The sequence below is a fragment of the Varroa jacobsoni genome, unplaced genomic scaffold, assembly GCF_002532875.2.
Source record: "Varroa jacobsoni isolate VJ856 unplaced genomic scaffold, vjacob_1.0 scaffold_1428, whole genome shotgun sequence".
Taxonomy (NCBI): Eukaryota; Metazoa; Arthropoda; class Arachnida; order Mesostigmata; family Varroidae; genus Varroa; species Varroa jacobsoni.
In genome coordinates this window covers 107,515-128,820 of record NW_019214330.1, presented here as the reverse complement: position 1 = coordinate 128,820, position 21,306 = coordinate 107,515, and the positions used below count along the sequence as shown (strand labels likewise).

Below are 21,306 nucleotides of genomic sequence, written 5' to 3'. Positions count from 1 at the left end.
AGTAACATCTGCATTGCCGACACGACGAAGTAATCGGGGTGCGCATCTCATGTCTCTTCATTAAATAGCAAGCTATCACGAAGTTAAAGTAGTTGTTGGCTGAAACCATTAAGAGCAACTTTTTTTTATAAGAGACCGAAAAAACCCTTTTCATGAACGAAGGACGTGGGTTGATGCGTCGCTCATTTCAGGATTAGTCTCAATGACTTTGGTTTCAAATACTGATGGAGTAATTACTATCATCAGGAATCACTGAAATTTTTATTTAATTTTAATAAGAAGCGTCACTGAGATGCGTCTGTTGATGTAAGTCGTTTGTCATAATTCTTCTTTATCAAACCATGATTGTTTTACAGACAAGACGAAAAAAAACGGGTGGTTTCATGAAGCGATTTTCTAGGACTGCTAAAAAAACTTTACCTATAAAAAAAGTAGGTATTTTTACGTTTCCTGATTGCTGCTGTTGTACTAAGACTGCATGAGGCTCTCCCGTAATTGGTGCTCTCATCCGGATCCAATCTTCATGCTGCCTGCAGGTTCCTGGATATTAGTGCGACTTTGATGGGTTAATTGCGCCAGATCTCTCCGTATTTCCAGTATCCTAATACATATGAAGCAGTTGACGTGGCAAAAAAGCAAAAAATCTTTCTGTGAGATAGTAAGTCAATCAGATCACCAGTTTATTGTAGATAATAAGAGAAACGGTTGTGATAGGCAAATACGAGCTGTTTAGTCAACGAGTCTGACGTTTGGGCCTGCTGTGACTTGTTCACGAACTTGATTTTGGGTGTATTGATGCGTTGTGGGTGCTAACCTTAGGCCGTGTGTGGCGAGCCGTCAAGTGCGGAGTTCATAGAAGAAGCCACGCCAGCCGGATCGATGGCGCGAGATAGTCTGGACATGTCTGGCTCAGATTCGGAGTCGGAGTCTCTTTTGGACAGCATTCCTGATGGTTCTGTCCGGTTGTCCTCGGCGTTCAATGGACCTACCGCGCATCTAATGTGGCGACCAAACTCGCACAAATTCGATGATCGTATCGTACCTCTCAGCGAACCAGCTAAGGTGGGTCGTTCGGTAGCGAAATTCAAGCCGGCCGCGCACAATGCAATCTTCGACTGTAAAGTGCTTTCGCGAAACCATGCGTTACTCTGGTATGAGGATGGCCGGTTCCTCATTCAGGACACACAAAGTTCGAATGGCACGTTTGTCAACAACGATCGTTTGTCAAAGGGGGCCGAGGAGTCGTCCCCACGCGAGATCTTCTCGGGTGATATTCTGCAATTTGGTGTCGACGTAATTGAGAACTCAAAGAAGGTGACGCATGGCTGTGTAATTGCATTGGCACGCCTTTTTCATCCTGATGGATCAGAAGCAAGACCTTTGCCGAATGCTACAAGCGATGCGTTCAGCTCGTTAACGTGCGGCCAACGCCAGAGTCTTGTACAAGTGGTAATGGACGCCATTCAGCGAGAGGCTGCTCTTCGCGATAAGGTTCAGTCATTGCAACTCGTAATCGAGCAGTTAATGCGTGCTGCCGAACAATCCTGGGAGGCGATGATCGATGAGGAACGTCTCCTTAACAAAATCGAATCTCTGGAAACGAAGCTAGCAGCAATTGGCGAAAACAACCAGACCGTCGAAATCAACAAGCTGGTTCAAGCTAAGGAGACGTATGAGGGCGTAGCAAAGGACTCCCTCAGTTCAATTCTCCAGGAGAAGCTTATGACATTGCGAAAGTGTGACGAGTTGCAATACTTGCAGAAGATCACAAATGAGGAGTTGACTCAGCTGCAGACATCTAATGAGGCACTTAAAGGACAGCTAGCAGAGATGGCCGATAAATGTGACGCAATGAAACAGCAAAGCGAGTCTCTGCTCGAAACTCACGTACGTGAGAAAAAGGAACTTGAGTCAAAGATCGCGCAACATCACGAAGAGCTAATGAAACTGACGGACAATATCGCTGTGTTACAAGCCGAGCTAGCGGCACAGAAACAGGCTAATAAGCCCAAAGTTGAGTCACCTGTGAGTGAGAAAGGTCTTACGATCGAAGATGCAGCAAGCGAGGCTGAAGACAAAATTTCTCTCGACTCGTTTCAGGGTGAGACAAAAAACAGTAAAGAGATTGTACGGCTGGAAGAGACCTTGCAACAACTTAAAGCAAAACTAGCGAAGGTCGAAACGGAAAAAGCAGACCTACAGACTGAGCTCGGTGATCAGAAGAACCTCATCGAAGCGACCCGGGCTGATCTAGGATGTAAAATCGAGTTGCAAGTCCAACTAGACATGTTCAAGCGGGAGAACGCGCAACTCGAGCTGGAAGTAGCCAAATACAAAGAGCAAACAAAACAACTGGATGCCCTCGCAAAGGAAAACGCAGAACTGAAGAAACAGCAGGAACAAATATGGGACCTTCGTACTGCGGGCCACCAGGAACCTCCCGGTTTACAAAAGCCAAAACCAAAAATGACTAACGTGGATGTACAGGTTTCAGCAGCATCGACTACCTTCGCCCCGCCTTCTGTAGCGCCGCCTGGCGCCGTCGACACAGAATTAGCCAAGGAGTTGCGCAACCTTCAAATTAAACTTAGTACACTGAAGCAAAGCTACGCTCGTTGCCTCGAAGAGAAGGTAGAGATGCGTAAAGAGTTCGATGAAATGGCGAAAGAATATGGCGGTGTGGCACGCCAACTGAATACGGTTTGCCGAAGCGCCGTTGTCCCACTAGTCATCCTCTGTGTTGCTGTGGTCGCGGTGACGCAGCCGTTCTACAGTATATTCGGTTCCTCGAAGTCATAGTCGAGAGAGTTGTTAATTTTTTGAATATGAGTAGTAACAATGCTAGAATAATGATAATGGATCGAGTGGAGGGATTTTGGCGGTTTGTAGACAACAACGAGAATAACATCATCAACATTGGTGTCCACTACGGCGTATCTTAAGTATCGGCTCCACTTTGGAGAACGTTTAAGGATCAAAAAAAAAGATCGTATTACAACGGCGGTTGAACGCTCATGTCGAAGACAACTAGGGAAAATATTGTTGACATATGAGAATAGAGTTGAAAAGTACGATGAAGCAAGCTAAAAAGATGGTTACAATATTAGGGTAACCGAGAGATGTAATAATGAAGATAATGAAAATGGAAGATTCACATAAAGCTGTTAGCCTAACGATAACCATCAACCACTATGGTGGTTCACATGATGGGTCCTATATACGCCATACTTTGAGATGCACTCCCACAAACAGACAAACGGTGATTTAGGCCTCGATTAAAATTAGCCATTGATCGAATGAACTGTACAAGGTATGAGAAATGACTGAAGGGATCCATGCTTGATGCATCGGCAAAGTGAGCAAAGTGCAGCCGAGTGGAATAAGTTACATAGGAAACAGATGTGCAAGTGGTGATGAAACTAGAAAACGGAAGTGCTGTTCTGTACACTATGAGGATACATTTGTAATTACCATTGCACTAAGACTTATTCGCGGCTGGTAGTAATTAGCAGATAGCAACACCAGTATGCGCCGAAAGTTTCACGATATCGTGGGTTAACTTTTGCCACACTTGGCGAGATCTAAGTGCGCACAAGTTACCTAGTTTGTGTGATGTACCACCGTCTATCAATTACCGTCATTCGCTGACGACTGGTTCTAATAATTTCGCCGTCGATTTGCGTGTTTCGATAGTAACATTCGAATTAAAAAGTAATGAGTGGCCGAATCACTCTCAATCCTGGCTCCGGCAATTATAGTAGCGCGTCTTGTCGCCAAGAGGTTTCAGTTCTAAAAAACTCCCTATTATAGGCGAGTGATTCAACAACAGCAATATAGCAGCATGAATAAACATGTTACTTCTCAGTGTGATCGATTCCCCCAGTGAAGTTGGCCTAGGTTTACTAACTTGGCCATTGTAGCTTGGTGGGCCTGTGTCTCAGCATAGCGCCCATTTTTTTGCTACTGACTATGACTAGCTGTAATGATACCACATTACGAGCGACAGATGGACCTCTGCGGTGACCAAACGGTTGAGAGATCCTTGTTTAGTGCCAAAGAGACAAAAAACGAAAATACGTTTGCTTTTGTTAGTTCGCGAATTCGTTAGTCTATGTAATAACTTAATTTATTTTGACCATGTCCGACAAAATGTCTATATGCGTAGCTAGTTAGCATGCGGTCATTGTCGGGGCAGAGGATGTAACAGAATTTGTCCTAATATTTTACAGTTATGTCCCTGCGATGCTTGGATTCGAAGGTTCTCCAACAATGTTCTCTTTATTGCATACACAGAGCTTGCGCGTGTGTGTGGCAATGGTCTTAGGAAATCATATTTGCTATGACTCGAATAGATCACCAGAGTGAATCTGCAGTGGTCTACAGTGGCAAATAAAAACCAGAAAATACTTGAACAACGAGGTGTCAATACGACTCGTATCCGAAGGAGAGTGACAGGTGGAAAAGACGGCAGCAACAAAGAGTTAAAAATTCACAGCAACAATTAAGTACAACGACAAAAAGAACAACAAACAATACTAAAAATAACCGTAATAAGACTATTGAAGCACAAAAAAATATGCAGTAGTTCGTAGCCCGGTTCGGAGGGCTGTCATAAAACCCGAAACTGGGAATACTCATAAGACCGAATTTGACCAAGCATCCCGAACCGCATTAAACTAGAGTGTACAGTTTTATTTACATAATTATATATAAATGATATACGTATATATACATATAGAAAATTAAGTATATAAACATATATATAAAATCTGTCGAAAATGTGTCGAGACGCAGGAAAAAGGGATAGACGATATGGGAAGGATAGTCGAGTTCTTCTGTTATTCGTTGTTACAAGAGAAATAAATGAACAAATTGTACATAAATCGAGATTGACATTGGGTTGCCTCTTGACTAATTTCAGAGAAGAGAGAATGCGTGTTGAGTCATACGCTTTTTGCTAGTGAGTGCGTGATTGCGAAAAGTGTCGGCATTCTGCTTATATGCCTAGATTCACACAACTTGCTCAAGCGAATAGATATCGAATTTTGATTCAGAGGAGCGGTACGAGTACAAGTTTGGAGGGGTCGTTCGAATATGAGAGGATAGCGGCATCAGGCAAAGGGTGATTTTGATAGCAAACATTTAGCGTTTTGCTCTAAGACAGTAGACGGGATTTAGATATGTTTTATCCCGGTCGGCACAGTGACGCTGTACATAGCCAAGAGTTACTACCTAGCTAAGGGTACTTCAGTTCGATCCTGGGGGAATAAGTGTATATTGATGAAGTGAGTCAAACAGGTATTGATGAGATTTGAGTATTGATGAGTATCGACAAAGAATAGAGACGTGATCTCTTTTACTAAGTTTCGATAAATGTTCAATTTTCCGTGTGACAACAGCCAAACTATAACTGTGGCTGGCTATGCGTAGGGTGTCCACCCAGCCATTCAGCGACTGTGTAAGGCATGGATACGGAGTTCGTGATTCTCTGATTTTCCTCTTTTGCTCATCAGTCAACACGACGGTTCTCCGATCGATTCCTCCGAAGCGGCAGTGAAGTGGTCTATCCAATCCGAGTTCCGGTGACCCGATTCCTGACTGATTGATCAGAGTGAGAACCATTCACTAGGTGGATTTATTGATGCGCGTATTTTCGGCGCCACGCTAATGTTCACAGAACGTACTCCTGTTTATTCACTTCGCGAATTTCATGAGGATTTTCCGTTTCATTAGCACAACCATTTATAATAATTACTACACAGCCCATGGGGTTTCATTAATTTTGTATGTTCGACTTCCCAGCTCAGTTAGTTCGTTACATGCGTGTGGCATCAAGAAGTAATGTTCGGAACAAAACGAGATTGCCACGTATAGGACAGACACTTTCTACGTAAAAATGGCCCATAGCCCTGATAAAATAACCAATACGGCTTTAATCTAGAATAGCTAATGACGCCTGCTGTGGGGTACGGTTACAGAAAACCGAGCGCGAAGAACTGACAGTGCAGTCGGTGCTAACCTTAGTCATTTCCGGCCCAAGATGCTGAAAGATGTTGACAAGGAAGTTGTAGATCTTATAGGAAGATAGTGCCACTGTTTTGTACCAAAATGATTACTATTATGTGAAGTTTAACTTTATGCAGGATAGTGCTAGAGCTACAATAGCTATGTGATTGTTATTTCACTAAGTTAGCTAACTATACTTAGCCAGATCTTTTATTCTGCATCAACGCTTCTAGAGGTTATAAGGTTCCTATTGCAATGTATATAGCAGTGTATTTTTACGGCAAATACTATTATAATACGGTATTGGACACAATACGCGTACCTTTTTCCATCATCAGTTAGGTCTGAGTTTACATGCAGCGTTCTTGGACAACAATGCAGCGTTGAAGATAGTCTCGAACTGATTTGTAATAAGGAGGCGCTGTTTACGGCGAAACAACTTTAGTAATCGAATTTACAGGACGTACGCTTAACAGAAAATGTCTTTTCTGTGTCCAAGAAAATGTCGGTAAGCGTCTTTTACTACTGACCTTAGAGTAGAATTTCCCATTTGTGCTGAAAAATAATAATGCATAAAGTACAATGCTAGCTTTCTATTTTGCAATGTTTACTTGTCTTGCTTGTACGCTTATAAAAGGGAAACGAATAGGTCTCGAGAATAAGCCCAATAGCTGCCGTGTTGCCGTCGATAGTTGAACTACGTTGTACGATTTTTAAATCGTCACTGAAAAACCTTGACTTCCTAGACAATCAAGCTATAGAGTACCTATACGCTTAAAATAGGCATATCTATACGGGGGACTAGTGTTTTTAGGATATGTTTTTGTCCTATCTTCCTGGGCTACCGGCAGTGCCTCACATCTCGTAGCCTTGTATTCCACATCGTCTGCTTCACCCTACGCACATAGTACGCAAGTATTCACATCCGTGTTCCCAATTTTTACCACATGTTTGAAACGGTCCGTGTCTTGTATCTGTGTCAGATGACTTTAGTGGTAGGTTGTTAAGCAAACGAGTAACCTAACTTCTACACGGGACCGTCTCCTTTGCCAATCAAACCAGCCGTACCTTTAGTTTAATCTCAGTCATCGAATTAAATAGATGTCAGTGACAGTGTCTCAAATACTGAAATTGTTTTAATAAAGTAATTGATGTGATTAAAGTTTAGATCAAAATCTGAATCCAAAAGAGCTGCATCTAGACTCGGTAATGGAATGGGGAATAGCTGCAATGATTACAAAAATTAGGTATGATCTCGAATTTAGCTCATTGTGTTTTGCAGCGTTGGTATCGGTGTTGGTATTTGGTCACGATATCGTCTTGACAACCTAGTATTATCTATCACTTATCCACTATCACATAATCTCAACTTTTGTTAGTACGTATAACACTTATTTGAAGTATTCGATGTTCGTACATAGAAGCTGCGATTGGGTTCACAGAAGTTGATGGCAGAGGCCTCGCGGATTCGATCAATCTTAAGTGATAGGCCACCGTGGTTGTCCATTATTTGTTATCATGATCTGGTTATGGTAGCGTGGTATATCATTACGAAAATAGTTAGCTTGAACAAGTCTTATACATAACAACTGCTTCAAACTGAAACAATAAGTACAAGTATCGTGTGAAAACTGGACGCGTACTTTGAAAAATCCAGATAGTTCGGTGTAACAACTAAAAATTAGTTAAGCATTTAGTTGGTGAGCTCCAACTATGGGGTTGTTATTTGTTTAGAGCGAGCTGTCGGTTGGCTTTTTTAGATAGCATTTCAGACCAGAACTCATTTACTGTTTTTACGGATGAAATCCTTGCGTGTTTCAGTTGGTGTTCTATGGAACTTTACTCCTAATAACTATCTTTTACTGCAATACATATATATTCTTATATTTGATATAAATGGCTTTCTTTATTCAATGGAAGTTAGGTTCCTTCAGCCAGGAGAGAGTACATTTAGTGTACTTAAGGCAACTGAAATACGTGCCCTTTGATATTTACGCTGTATATAACAAGCAGATATCAATACTTCTTCAAACAATTAAATATAGTTTATATCTCGTAGTTAATTTATGCAAAGGTGGAACACATTTAAGTATATTTGTGGAGATTTTTAGTTCGTTGTAGGACGATACATTTTGTGAACTTGTTAACGATTATTGCGAGTAGTCAAGTAAAATTATAACTAGTGAACAGGTTTGTATATAGTAACAGATATGAATGAATGAATCTTTTTGAAAGTGCGATTATTCCACTAAAATTTCTAATGACTGCTTGCGAGGAAGGATTTCGGGGTTACTAATGCTTGCTTCGGGACCTAATAGGTTTGTTTCGTTCGAACAATAACGACATAGTGAACTTCTTAAGGCAACCAGAACTATAGGAAATCGGCATTGAATGGCTGATACATAAACAATATATCAGCATGTAGCAACATATAACATTCGATGTTACGTTTTGCCCTCAGCAATGCAATAGTAATAATGTATTATTTCATCACATGTTATACCATCATACGTTAGTAGTAACAATGCAAATTATGATAGTAATCGACAGTCGTACTAAAGGACTGTCTGCTTGAAGAGCCCGAACATTAGTTTTCTCTGAAATTTGTGTTAATTTTACTTGAAATCTGTTAGAAAATATCATAGCGATACTAACGGTCTTGTATCGAGAAGTGCTTATTACCGTTTAAGACTACCAATGACAGTTTTGTAAATTTAGAATATTCGACTAATTCTAGGTTAAAGAAGATCATGCAAAATAAGTTTGTGCCATTTTAATTTCTCTCGAAAACTAGTTGATTACGTACGTCGGTGAGGCAGTGATCAGTTTAGTTGAAATTTTAACCACACTGTGCACTTGTAAATTATGCTTTGAATCGGTGTAAGTGACAGCCAAGAACAAATGAGCTTTCAGTCCAACGAAAGTGGCGTCAGATTCAAAAAGAATCTGATCAATAGTTAATCATCTATTTACATCTTTGTCAGGTACATGTACAAGCCGGATACAGAACCTGAGCAATAGGAAGACTAAGGAATATAGTCCTGCTCGATCCCTCCAAATTGCTCGCATTGGTCCCGTGATAGCGTAATGGGTAACGTATTTACCTACTAATGTTAGGGACGCGTGGTGGTTTAGGTTCGCAGCTAAGCGTAGACACACTTTATTTTGTGTTAGAAAAGGCCGGCTGGCTAAAATAATTCTTAATAGCGGTACTGGACGTAAAACTCGAGAAACACTAATTTATTTTGCTTAGATTCGAGAACGAATGTCGACGATAGGGGATCGCTTATGTGATAGTGTTTGGCAGTTGTATTGTTTCCATTAATCACCTTATGCTTTAGTCAAAGGCAAAACAGGAACTGAGTCAAATAGAATAAAAATTAGCGAAAAGATGGGTAAATAGAATGAAGTGGCTACCCTGGCTATGTTGGTCCCCTCTTAATGAATGGCCGTACCGTGTAGCGCAAGGGTGTCCGAATAATGAGAAAACAAAAGCTGCTTTTATTAGCAATCTTGAAGCTAGTAACGTGTAACTTATTAGCTGTGCACTTGTTGGTCGCCCCTAAAGAAGACCAGTAGTTGCGTAAGCGGAATATCAGAACGCTACTTAGCAAGATTGCATAGGATAGAATTTTCAGGAACGTTCACAGGGAATAAGATCACTGCTGTTCTGTATAACTACTAAAGATATGGAGACTACGCCAGTATGATCGGCAAAATGTTACTCCGCTTGGCCGGAAAGTCCATCTGGCAATTTTATTAATACAGATATAAATGTATCATTCACAAATATAATGAAATAGTAAGATTGTTATAACAAAGAAAACTAATTACTGTTCTGTGAAGACGTAACTATAAAGCCTCAAAATAATGGTACCTGCTCCGCTTTTACAATTTATTATTCCGCACGTAAAGTTCGTAGATACTCTTGTATGGAGCTATTGAGATTATGCTAATCCATAGAATAAGAAGCTAAAGGAGTTAACAAACTAAAGAAACTGCTTCTTGGTAAAATTTGCTGCATGTGTAGGGATAAACACGTTGAACGAAACTTAATCTCTCCGTTAAGCGATGACGTATTTTTGTCTTTCCAAATGTAAGTTGGCATATAAATCCGCCTTACGTTTAAGTTATTCTCGTTTGAGCGTTTTCATTTCGACATAATTTAAAGGCCCAGCTGGAGTTTCCGGAATACCGTCATTTCCCAAAGGAGATCTATAGTTTTCAGTTTTTTGACGTGTACACCTTGGTCGCAAATGCTGGACACGAATTTCTACTAAATTTGCCTGTCGTCCCACTGTCTACTCTTTATAAACGGAAACGCGAAACGTGAGTGAACTTTTACACACGCAAGTCTGTACGCCTGACTAACAATGCTAGGCACGACAACGGCTACTCGACCCGAGCTTGTCACATAAACGCTGCTTGGGGGCTTTGTATGTAATTGTTTCATGAGCTTCGAATTTGTACTTCACCGCTGTGTTGTAGTCCTTATAGAGATGTGTTAGCATTGTATTTAACTTGAAATAATGCTTTACAATGCATTGCGGACGCGTACGATAATCGACGCGCGGCTGAAGCTTGCCTATACACCTTTGGTTCCGCCCCAGAAGAGATTCTTAATGATCCACATTTGAGGTAGCTAACCGACTACGTATAATGGTCGCAGCTGTTCCATCGAAAACTTAGTGGAGAACGCGCGTTTCAACGTTAAGAGTAACATAATACCGTATCACTGATGATTGCATACGTGTCAAACGCAGTTCGTAATACACAGCGTAGCTTAGCTAAACTCTCCGTGATACGACCGCGATTCACAGATCTTACAATGGCTATGATAGGCATACAAAGTACACAGTCGATTCTCAGCGTGCTGTCTCAACCGGCTATCATTCTAAATGTTGTGAGCGATCGTATCTTCGCTAGTTTTGGTTCAAAAAACGCACCTAGGGAAGTAACTCTGAACGTGTACGAAATATTTATTGATTTTGCTCAGATATTTTGGCGCGGCTATAGGACGGCTTAACAACGCGGTCCACACGTTTGAAGCAGGAAAAAAAAACTACAGGTTTACTGGATTTCAAAGACTGTACTTGCGACCATAGCATATCTTATGCCAGAAACAGTTGAATGTAAACCGTCTCATAGTTTAGTTAAGGCTTCCACTTGGCTTTCAGTATAATTAACAATATGGAGCTTAGAAGGTTTGACACGTAACTTCTTTTCATCGAAGTTCTGTGTCCAAAAAGCAGTTTTTAATAGATCAAGTACGACGTACCGACTTTGTTTGAAACAATTTCCTTCGATACATGCTATCCAAAATTACTTGGTCATCCTAGAGATCCTAGCAATGTGCGAGACCAACACATTAAACATGTGAGAGCTAGTATCGACCAGCATGCTATCTCGGCTTAACTTCACATTTACCCTAAGCAGTATGGTAGTTATAGGCCAGTTGAAGTTTACAGGGCAAAATCGTAAAAAGTTATCAGCTGGTAAAGGCAAGTAAGTGCAAGGTGCAAATAAAGGGTCGCCGAATTGATATGTCATGGAATGAAGTCGTTTGATAACCTAGTGTAGTTTTGTAATTTTCGCATTTGATACTTGAAGAGAGGCTGCCCGATCTGATAAGTATCAAATGCGAAAATTACAAAACTACACTAGGTTATCAAACGACTTCATTCCATGACATATCAATTCGGCGACCCTTTATTTGCACCTTGCACTTACTTGCCTTTACCAGCTGTTCCAGGAGCTAACGGAATTGAGTGGGTTATTTCAATACCGGTAGCTTTTGCACCAGCTTCCTAATTTAGGGTTAACAACTACAAATAGGCAACAAAAAAGAAGAGAATTAATAGGTGACAAAAGCGTTGATTGCGTAGCAAAAATGCAATGGTAAAACGAATCGTGATATGGAAAGAATCAGCTCTGCAATTTAAGTCTGCTGTTGATAGTTATACGTAAATAACAATGTAACGGGTTCAATGTGTTTATTGTTGTACGAAGTAATCAGTTTACGAAGCTCGAGCTCAGTCTCACATAGATGTGCTGTGTCCTGACTAATCAAGGAAGTCTATGCTCACATTCAGTGGAGCACCAGAACGAGTCGTGGGCTTTAGCCCACGCCGGTCTTGTACTGATCGACTGAATTTACTAATATTACACCAAACCCAATGCACATTAAGCTTTACATCAACAGTAACCCTGCACCAGTAACGCCTACCCAACCCACTATTTCATCAACTTGCTCCAATAGAAACGGATTTGATTCACCTTACACTTAGCGTATAATTCCAATTGATGTTTGTTAGAAACCCGCTCAAATAGCCCTGGAACAGATTTGCATCATTTTTTGAAACGTTACCTAGGTAAATTGATACGATCACTCGAGTTTCTAAACTTCTTCGCCGAAATATCTATTTTAAAACTACACGTAAGTTTTTACCTTTCATACGACATTATCAACTAAAACAATTGAGATAGGAACATAAATAGCAGCTCAATAAGAATCCCTTTGATAGGCACCTAGAATAGCCCTCCTACGTAGAGCTTCACGTAAATATCCAACAGCCATTTTAACAATTTTCATAGTTTATTATTATTATTACAAAAGCCTACCAAAGTGTAGTTCACATGAACCCCTTTGAGCTGTAGAAGGAATTCCGAGTAAAGGACTGCAAAAAGGGCAATCTGAAAATGGGGCCTTACAGTCGAGTAGCCTGCACCAGCAGAAGAGAGATTTGATTCGCACGACAGCTAACGAAATATAGTTCGGATGCTGACCTACACATTTACAGTTATGTCGTGTTGCGATCAGTCCAGATTCTGCGGCACCAGTGCTACCATCCCATCACTATAGTACTATTTTCCTGATTCAGTCAGTTTATCGGCTATCTCACTGCAGTTGCTCCATTCTTCGTATCCCGTTCTCTCATTGGAGTGACCTAACGGCCCTGCTGTCACGCTACAGTTATTCATCAGTCTGTTCTAAAATTTGATTCGTGCCACACCTAACAAATTCTGTACTTTGTTTATTTATTTATCCTGTTTTTCCATTTCAATTAATCCTATCATCCGGACGGTATTCATCTAATTGAAGAGAATAAATTATATATGTCTAGATGGTCAGATTTCATCGACTGTTGTGCAAATTGACTTAATTAGTACCACACTATTCTTAAAAAAGAAGAAATTGCCCTCTGAAAAAGCGCTATGCACTTGAAAAAAAATAAAGGTGGCGTAGCCTGGAAGTCTAATGCGCATTTCTGTGAATGCGTTGTTATAGAAAGCCTAAATAAGAAGTTTGCCGCCACGCTGATCCAAATTTCAGTATTAGCGAACACATAATTACCTATATTAATAATTGAAAAAATAAGGAATGAAGGGAAGATTAGGAATTAAAGAAGCATTATTATTCAAGTTAAGAGCTGCTTCTGTGGTTGCGTCTCCTAGATTTGTTAAAGAGTGGTCTACGTTCGAATCCTGGCATAGATACACTTTTTTTCGTGCCGGGAGTCAGCCATCTGACGCCCTATGTAAAACTCAAGACATACAAATCCATTAGGAAAGCCCCAAATAAGTCCAGCAAGATCCATTCCGGTTAAAGTCTTAATGGCGACAAGTTTTTAATGTTAAACTTGAAAATGATAATTCCAAAGACTGAAAATTCTTGAAAAAATTGAAAAAAAAATAACTGGAATAGTTCGTAATTCAACAATTATAAATTGTCTTAACAAAAATCGCCAGACTAAACTGTAATAATGTGAAAAATCAAACTTTTTTACCCTGTAATTTCAACGTTGCGTATATTTCCCAGAACATTCCGGTGCAAAGCTTTCCCCTTTACTCTAGGCAGAAAGTATCCAGGGAATCGATGCTATATCGCACGCTGTACTTATCAATATGAAACTTTAGCGACGCATCAAAAACAGCCAAATCTGTATCATTTGAAAGGTCCGTTTAGGTCGACGTAGGGGCACTTACTTTCAGTTGTATAGATTTTTTTTAGGACGGTTGCGTATCGAAGACGTTAGGTATATTCCGCGATAGCAATCCTAAAAAGTAGAGCAATAAAAAGATGGACAAGATTTAAAATGAAAGAAGATGTGAAGGTGTCTAATACGACCAAACGCAATACTGTCGATTCCAACTAAAGTAGATATAAAGTTTGCTTTATTTGACAAAAATGAATAACACGATCATCGCAGCGGTGATTGATTTGGATATTATTTTCGGTTTATTGGGGATTATGTCCCGATTCAAATAAAGGTTTGGAAAGCCTTTGAAAATTCTCGTGTAAAGTACAGACTGAATCTCCGTTGCTACACGTGACTCTCCTTCAAATGCGGAGTCCTGTAATCAAAATTCAAGTCAATAAGGGTGAGCCGGTGTTATGCAGAAGTTGCTTACGCTGGAATAAGTCCTTGTTAAGACGCTTACCACTGCACCAAAAAAAAACTTAAATATCCGAAAGTCTAGAATTTTCGACTTAGTGCTATGAAATGATGAATCACTATGAATTGAAAATTTAAACTTCAGAGGTGTTGTAAATAATAATGACCGTCGTAAACATAAAAAAAAAACATCTTGTTACCAGTTATTAGAGAAAATGCTTCCAATTTAAATGCAGAGGATAAAGTCAAATAATGCCAAGTTAATAGCTTAGTTACTAGTCCATTTATCTAGCCACAATTCGGAGTTTGTATATTTTGTGTGTGCAGCACTTTAACAGGAAAATATATGGGAAATGAACTCTGTATGCATTATTATAGGAACGAAAGCATTAAGAATAGCTTTGATGGGCTGAACAAAAATAGAATCACGTTTTTTTAAATACGCATCTCATGCTCAGACTATTATGGGTATCGAACTACATAGTACTTAGTGGATATATATTCTTTGGTGACGCATCATTATACTAAGGGCCACGCAAGCAACGCGTGTCGTAGTCAACAGTGAATGGTATAAGCAGTCAACAAATTCATGATATGAAATAACAGCCATAGTGGTTACTAAATACATAAGAACGGTTTGTAGAGTTGCATTAGGCTGTCTTGTAGTTAAGGAAATTATGGAAAAAAAAAAGCGTAACCTTTTCCTTAAACATAGCAAGTAAATGAAAGCTTCCGTTTGGTTACGAAGTATAGAATTGCATTGAGTGAGCACCTATAGGCAGAAAAGCGACACGAAATCATAGATTTCATATGGTAGCGGATAGCACGATCAGTTGGCATGATCATCGAAGATTTGTTCGTCACAAAAAAAATTTTGTCCTTTTTCTATCCAAGCTTCATTCCTATCAATTTGGTGCTCTAATTATTCGCAAAAAAGGCGCAAAAAGTGCCATTATATTTCGAATGAGGGCTACGTTCTTGGTTGCTCTTACGTGTTTCTAAAGAGCTCAGTCACAATGCAATTTTGTCGCTGATTGCTTTTCGAATTTAGTAATGCTTACGGACGTTTTTCAGGCTATCATTATACGTACTAAAAAAAACTGATTAATTACAATATTAATTGGATTTTACACCCTAGTAAGACAGTAGGTAATTATACCACGTTCATGTCAGGTACACATAGTACGCTAAACAATACTCGAGCAATCACTTAAGCCGGATTTCGAGGTCGCCCGGAGGAAAAAGGCAACATTGTTTTTTCGCAAATTCGAATAGGTAGACCACCGTAAGCAGTTTACGACCAATGGGGCTTAACTAATGCGGATCAGAATACACGAACAGATATGTATTACATAATATGTGATATACATCCTACCTAGAGCTATTTTTTTATTGGTTCTCTAATTGATAGGAGTGCATTTTCTCTGTATGTTAAGGATGATCACAGTTTCGTATATCTAGATTCGTAACGACTGTGATCATTACCGTAAATGTAGCGGTGAATCAGCCCCACGACTCCTAGACCTACTTGTCATCTCTCGAGCAGTCTCAGAACTACAAAAAGATGACATGAATATTGAATCTGAACGAATTATAGCCTATTTCTACTATTTTTATGATAAATTATAATACGTATATAATAATATACATATGTATGATTAATTATGTATAATATATATAATTCGATAATAGAGTAGGATATTTTGGGCGTCATGAATTTTATCATATTGGTTAGCTTTTGAAATTTCCAGTAAACCAAATCGAAGCTTTGCTTTGTATTAACCATGATTAGTCCACGGGGCATAAATGCCCTTATTACATTTACTGTGATGATTTCTTCCTGCGGTTGAAATTTGCCTATCTATAAATAGAAAATGATGTCGTATATTTCCAATAGTTACTTTTCTTGAATTAATATATTTTGTATATAAGTTTCTAAGTCCAAATATGTTTAATTTGTGTAACAATTGAATCGTAATAGGCTTTCTTTCTGTGTTGTTCTAGGACTGAAGGAAACAAGTTGGTTTTCAGAATTCGGATTCTTCCCTTTTGACTATCCACAACATAGACAATGTCGCACATCATTATTCGACTCCAGAATCTCCCATGGGAGGCCAATTCGCAAGATATTCGTCGGTTTTTCGAAGGCTTGTCGATCCCCGAAGGAGGGGTCCACATCGTGGGCGGCGACAGAGGCGATGCCTTCATTGCATTTGCAACAGACGAAGACGCCCGCCAGGGAATGGCCAAGGACGGCCAAGAAATCAAAGGCATAAAGATTAAGCTTCTTCTTAGCTCCAACAACGAAATGCAGAAAATCGTCGAGCAGGCCCGTCAAGCCCATCTGAATATGCTAAGTAGAGCGCAGGTCGCACCGATCGCCGCCCCTGTCGTTCCTCTGCCAGTGGTAACAGCACCCAAAATACTGGAAGTAGCCAAGAAAAGTCCCGAGGTCGTCGTAATTAAGGAGGACCCACCTCGTAAGAGATCCCGCTCTCGTTCAAGGGATCGCAGACGATCGCGATCAAGGGAGCGCAAACGAGATCGTTCCCGCGACCGAAAAAGGTCTCGAAGCAGGTCCCGCGATAGAAACAATCGTAGCCGCGGGGGAAGGAGGAGGTCCCGTTCAAGATCCAGAGATCGTAGAGACCGTAATGGACGTGACAGGAGACGAAGCGATGATATGAAAGATGGCAACAGTCGTGATCTACCTGGCGAGCGTGATCAGCAATCACAGCCAGCATCGGAAAATAACGATACACCCGTGTGGGAGCCTGGCATGCAGCCGGGAGCTGCTGCCCTGGGCGGTGCCGCATTATCTCTAATAGGTTTACCGGGCTTGGGAGGGCTACCAGCCAATTTCACCAATTTGCTTCAAGGCATGCAAGGTGGGCTTCCGGTCAATCCACTGGTAATGGCGCAAGCCCTCGCGCAAACTGCGGCCGTCCAACAGACTGCTACAGTTCCCGCTTTGCCCACCATTCCTGAATTGGCCCAACCCAGACCGAACGTATCACCGGCTGTCACTCTTCCTACGGTCCCTAAGATCGCCGGACTAAAGAACGCCCTTCTCCCGACTCCGGATGCCACTCCAGCTCGAAAGGCCACTCCGCCACCCCCCAGTAACCTTCCTGTGTTTCCCATGTTCAAGAATCAGGCAAATGCTAACGCCGGGGGTTCAAACGCAAGCAGCGCTAACAGTACGAATTCGACGAACTCAAATTCTACTACAGCAACAACTAATGGGAACGGGGTTACTATTGAGACATTACACTTCAAAATGTCGGGCATGCAGCAACTCCCGAACTATATCGATGTTAAGCATTTCTTCTGTGGTGTTAGCCTCCCGAATGGCAGTATTCGCTTTAAATGGGAGGCTCGCTTTCCGGTCATCTTTATCAATGTCAAAGATCTGGACGACGCCAAGGTTGTCCAAAGGCTTGACGGGGAGCTGCTTGGCCAGACTCCGGTGCACATGAAGTCCATTGACAGGATTGAGTTCCTCAAGGGCGAGGAATTCTACGTAGAAACTCCGCACCAGTTGGACTCTCTTCGTTTTAATCGTCCCGGTCAGGGACTCGTTTTGGGCGGACGGGCCAAGCCTATCGAGCAGGATCTGGTAGTGGTCATTATCGGCATTCCCTTTGAAGTAACGGAGCACGATGTGAGGGAGTTCCTTAGTGGAATTAACGTCACGGAGATCTTTATCGAGTACAACCAAGCGGGACATAGTGTGGGACACTGTTTTGCTAAGCTAGCCTCTCACAATGATCTGGAGCTTTCACTCGGCCAATGCGGCAAACGGATTAAGCATCGCAATGTCGAGGTATTAGTCGCTAATAAGCATATTTTCACGGAATCGAAGGAGCTGTATGAGAAGAAACGCCGTCCTGGAGGAGGAACTGCAGCAGGAACAGTAACTGGAGCTCAACGCCCGCCCCGAAACCACGAAAAGAGGCCGTCGAGGTTTTCAAACATCGAAGACCCGCCCGCCCTACCTGCGATGCCACCTCCAACTGGCCGCTTCGGCCTCGATCCATCAAAGACAGTGTTATCCATACATGGCTTACCATTCGACTGCGTTGATCGCCAAATTAAAGATATGTGCCTCGAACTCGGTGTCAAAACGGATCAGATCCACATAAAAAATGGCAGCAATCCCCGCGAACCAAGTTGCGCGTTTGTTGAATGTCTGAACGCCGAGGATGCTGCGGTCGTCGCGAACATGAGTGGCCAGCCATACTATGGATACACATTGACTATTGAGGCGGTAACAGTAGAGTTTATGCGAAATAGCATGAACCTTCCTATTTCCGCTCCTCCCATGCCGCCATTTGGTATGCCCCCGATGGGCCCACAAGGATTTGATGGTCCTGCTGGAGGACCTTTCAGGGGCAGGGGACGAGGTCGTGGGCGAGGCGGTGGTGGCGGTAGGGGACCGCAAGGACATCAACAATTTCCGCCCATGAACGGTGTTATGCCATATCCAGCAGCGGGACCGGGAGCCGGCATGGGTATGCCGATGGGAGACCCAATGGGAGGTGCTCACAACGGAGGCAGCGTGGTGCCACCTTCTGTCAAGGCCGCACTTCCTGAACTGCCGATTCTCTCACCCACGGACCCCTTCGCGAATCCGCAATGCGTTGTGGCTATCTGCAACCTTAACTATGGGGCAGGTGTTGAGGACCTAATTGAAGTTTTCAAGGACTACAACATTCGAAAAGATCTCATTATGCGCAGGTTGGCAGATACTCAATTGATAGTTACTGCATACATGTTCATGAGATTGCACCCTGTGCCTAGTTTACTCAGGCGTCCATTATCTGCTCTTTAGGTATATTGCAAGTTGATCGTATTTGTTCGAAAGCACAGCGCGCAAAATTCAAGCTAGAATATATTTCATTGTGTTATTTAAAGTTGTCAAGCACAAAGCCAACAGATGATAGATCTGGATGAGATATAGAGAAAGTTCGGTCATCGATATGAGATCATGTGGAATTATATAGGTCAAATCGCAGACAGTTTCTTGGCCGTTCGTGCTGCTTGATTTTCATATTGCCACATCGTTTAAACTTACGGTACCTCTAATTCGGTGTTACCCTTAACCCTAATCGTCGTTTTGTTTTTTGCTTTGCCCTTCGCCTACTTCAGGTACAACGAACAGAACCAACCAACAGGAGATGCTCGTGTGGCGTTTGCCAACCCCCAGGATGCTGCAGAAGCTGTTAAACGTTTCAACGGTACTCAGTTACTTGGACGGACACTTCGACTCACGCTTCTGGCGCGTTAATAGCGTCTTGTAGTTAGCACTAATATCCTAACATGGTTTGCTAAACATAACAGACATATATGCTATAGCCCTTACTAGCGCCATTACCATATCGACCAGTTTCAGCCTATCGACATACGCAGGCAGGAATGCCGACGGAGTCGGGACGAGATGGAAGATCAGTCATCGTTAACAGCGCGGACAAACCCTGTTAGTAAATCATGCATGACCGAAGTTCAACAAATTCTTCTTCAATGCAACATGTGTTTGCCTCGAGTGCGTGGCCACAACCGGAGCAGTCAAATCACTTTACACATATTAATATAGATAAGAGTATAAGATATAGAGAGGCAAACATTACTCATTACATTGAAAACAGTTGAACGATTTTGTTAGCCATTGTAGTATGATTACATTATTATGTCTTTGTTATGATTACGTTTCTCGTATTATATTGAAATGATGGAGCTGTACGATTCTGCTTATTTTGTGTTGGCACCATAACACCAAAGTGTGTATAAGGCAGCAAAATATCGTCACTACGCAGTAAATTGAAATGCGATCATCTAGTTTAGATAGCGGAAAGACCATTTCAAGTGTTTACAAAACGAAGATATGATCATTGTTATGTTACGGTCGAGAAAGCTAGAAATGTAAAAAGCATAATGACAATATCATCATAACGTAGTAATTGTAATGATTGAGATAAGTGTGTCATCCTAGCTAATAAAGACACCTCATAGATGTCCGTCATATGCGTTTACCAAATACTACTCGTACACAAACAAAATTGCTAATAATTATAAAGATTACAAGAATTAGTTAGAAAACTAAGCAACGGTATAGCTATAATTATATTATACATATGAAAATGAATGTAATCTTAGTAGTGTCGACTTCTGGTAGAGGTCTTGAAAGCAACGTCAGCTAGTTACATTCCTTCGAAATCGAAGGAACGCGGCACAGCTTCGAACCGGAAAGCAGCTTTTGCTATACTTTCCAATGGCTGGCACGCTAAAATAGAGTAGAAGCGAAAAGCAGACGGAAGCTTGAGACAAAAACTATCTATGCGAATATACGTCAACGATTGATTTTATTAGGCAAAACAAATGTTACCATATATGTGGAAAACAGTGCACCCAATATCGATCAGAGCGGGTATGTAAATATGATATAATTCTAGACGAAAATGGCATTACAAAATGATGCCCATTACTGAACGATAAACAGACATTTTTCATTACTTTTGAATCAACAAGAAGATAGTATAGTAATTATCATTACCCTTACTCATACTATTATTATTACTGCAGTTATTATTTAGATACCATTATATTTGTAGCACTGATGTTATACGAAGCTGAGCGGCGGAAATCGTAGATATACAGCTGAAGAAAACGAAGATGATTCAAATTCGATTTTTGACGTTTGAAATGCACAAAGAGGACGGTCGCAAAGTGCTATTCGAAGATTGTGAAACTGTATAATAATTAAACAAATACAATGTCATTATATTATTTAACATTAGCTTTGTGCTCACTTTGTCCGAATCATGTTTGTTTGCTCTGATTACGTTCATTAGTATACTAAATCAATAGAAAACTAGACGCATTCATGTTATTATGTTCCTTAGAA

The 21,306-nt window shown here is 41.1% G+C and overlaps 1 protein-coding gene across 9 annotated transcripts in view; it reads left to right on the top strand.

The window, feature by feature from the left end:
* LOC111269964 (uncharacterized) overlaps positions 1 to 21,306 on the top strand; it is a 53,008-nt gene that overhangs the window by 17,734 nt on the left and 13,968 nt on the right. For 7 of the 9 annotated variants that reach the window (XM_022849922.2, XM_022849926.2, XM_022849921.2 and 4 more), the window contains 2 exons: positions 16,407 to 19,142; positions 19,554 to 21,195. In XM_022849922.2, coding sequence (XP_022705657.1) covers positions 16,474 to 19,142; positions 19,554 to 19,692 — 2,808 coding nt within the window. In that variant the 5' untranslated portion in view covers positions 16,407 to 16,473 and the 3' untranslated portion in view covers positions 19,693 to 21,195. Of the gene's footprint in view, positions 1 to 16,406; positions 19,143 to 19,553; positions 21,196 to 21,306 lie in introns of those variants that run through there. The other 2 variants (XR_002686020.2, XR_002686021.2) reach the window with 2 other exon arrangements.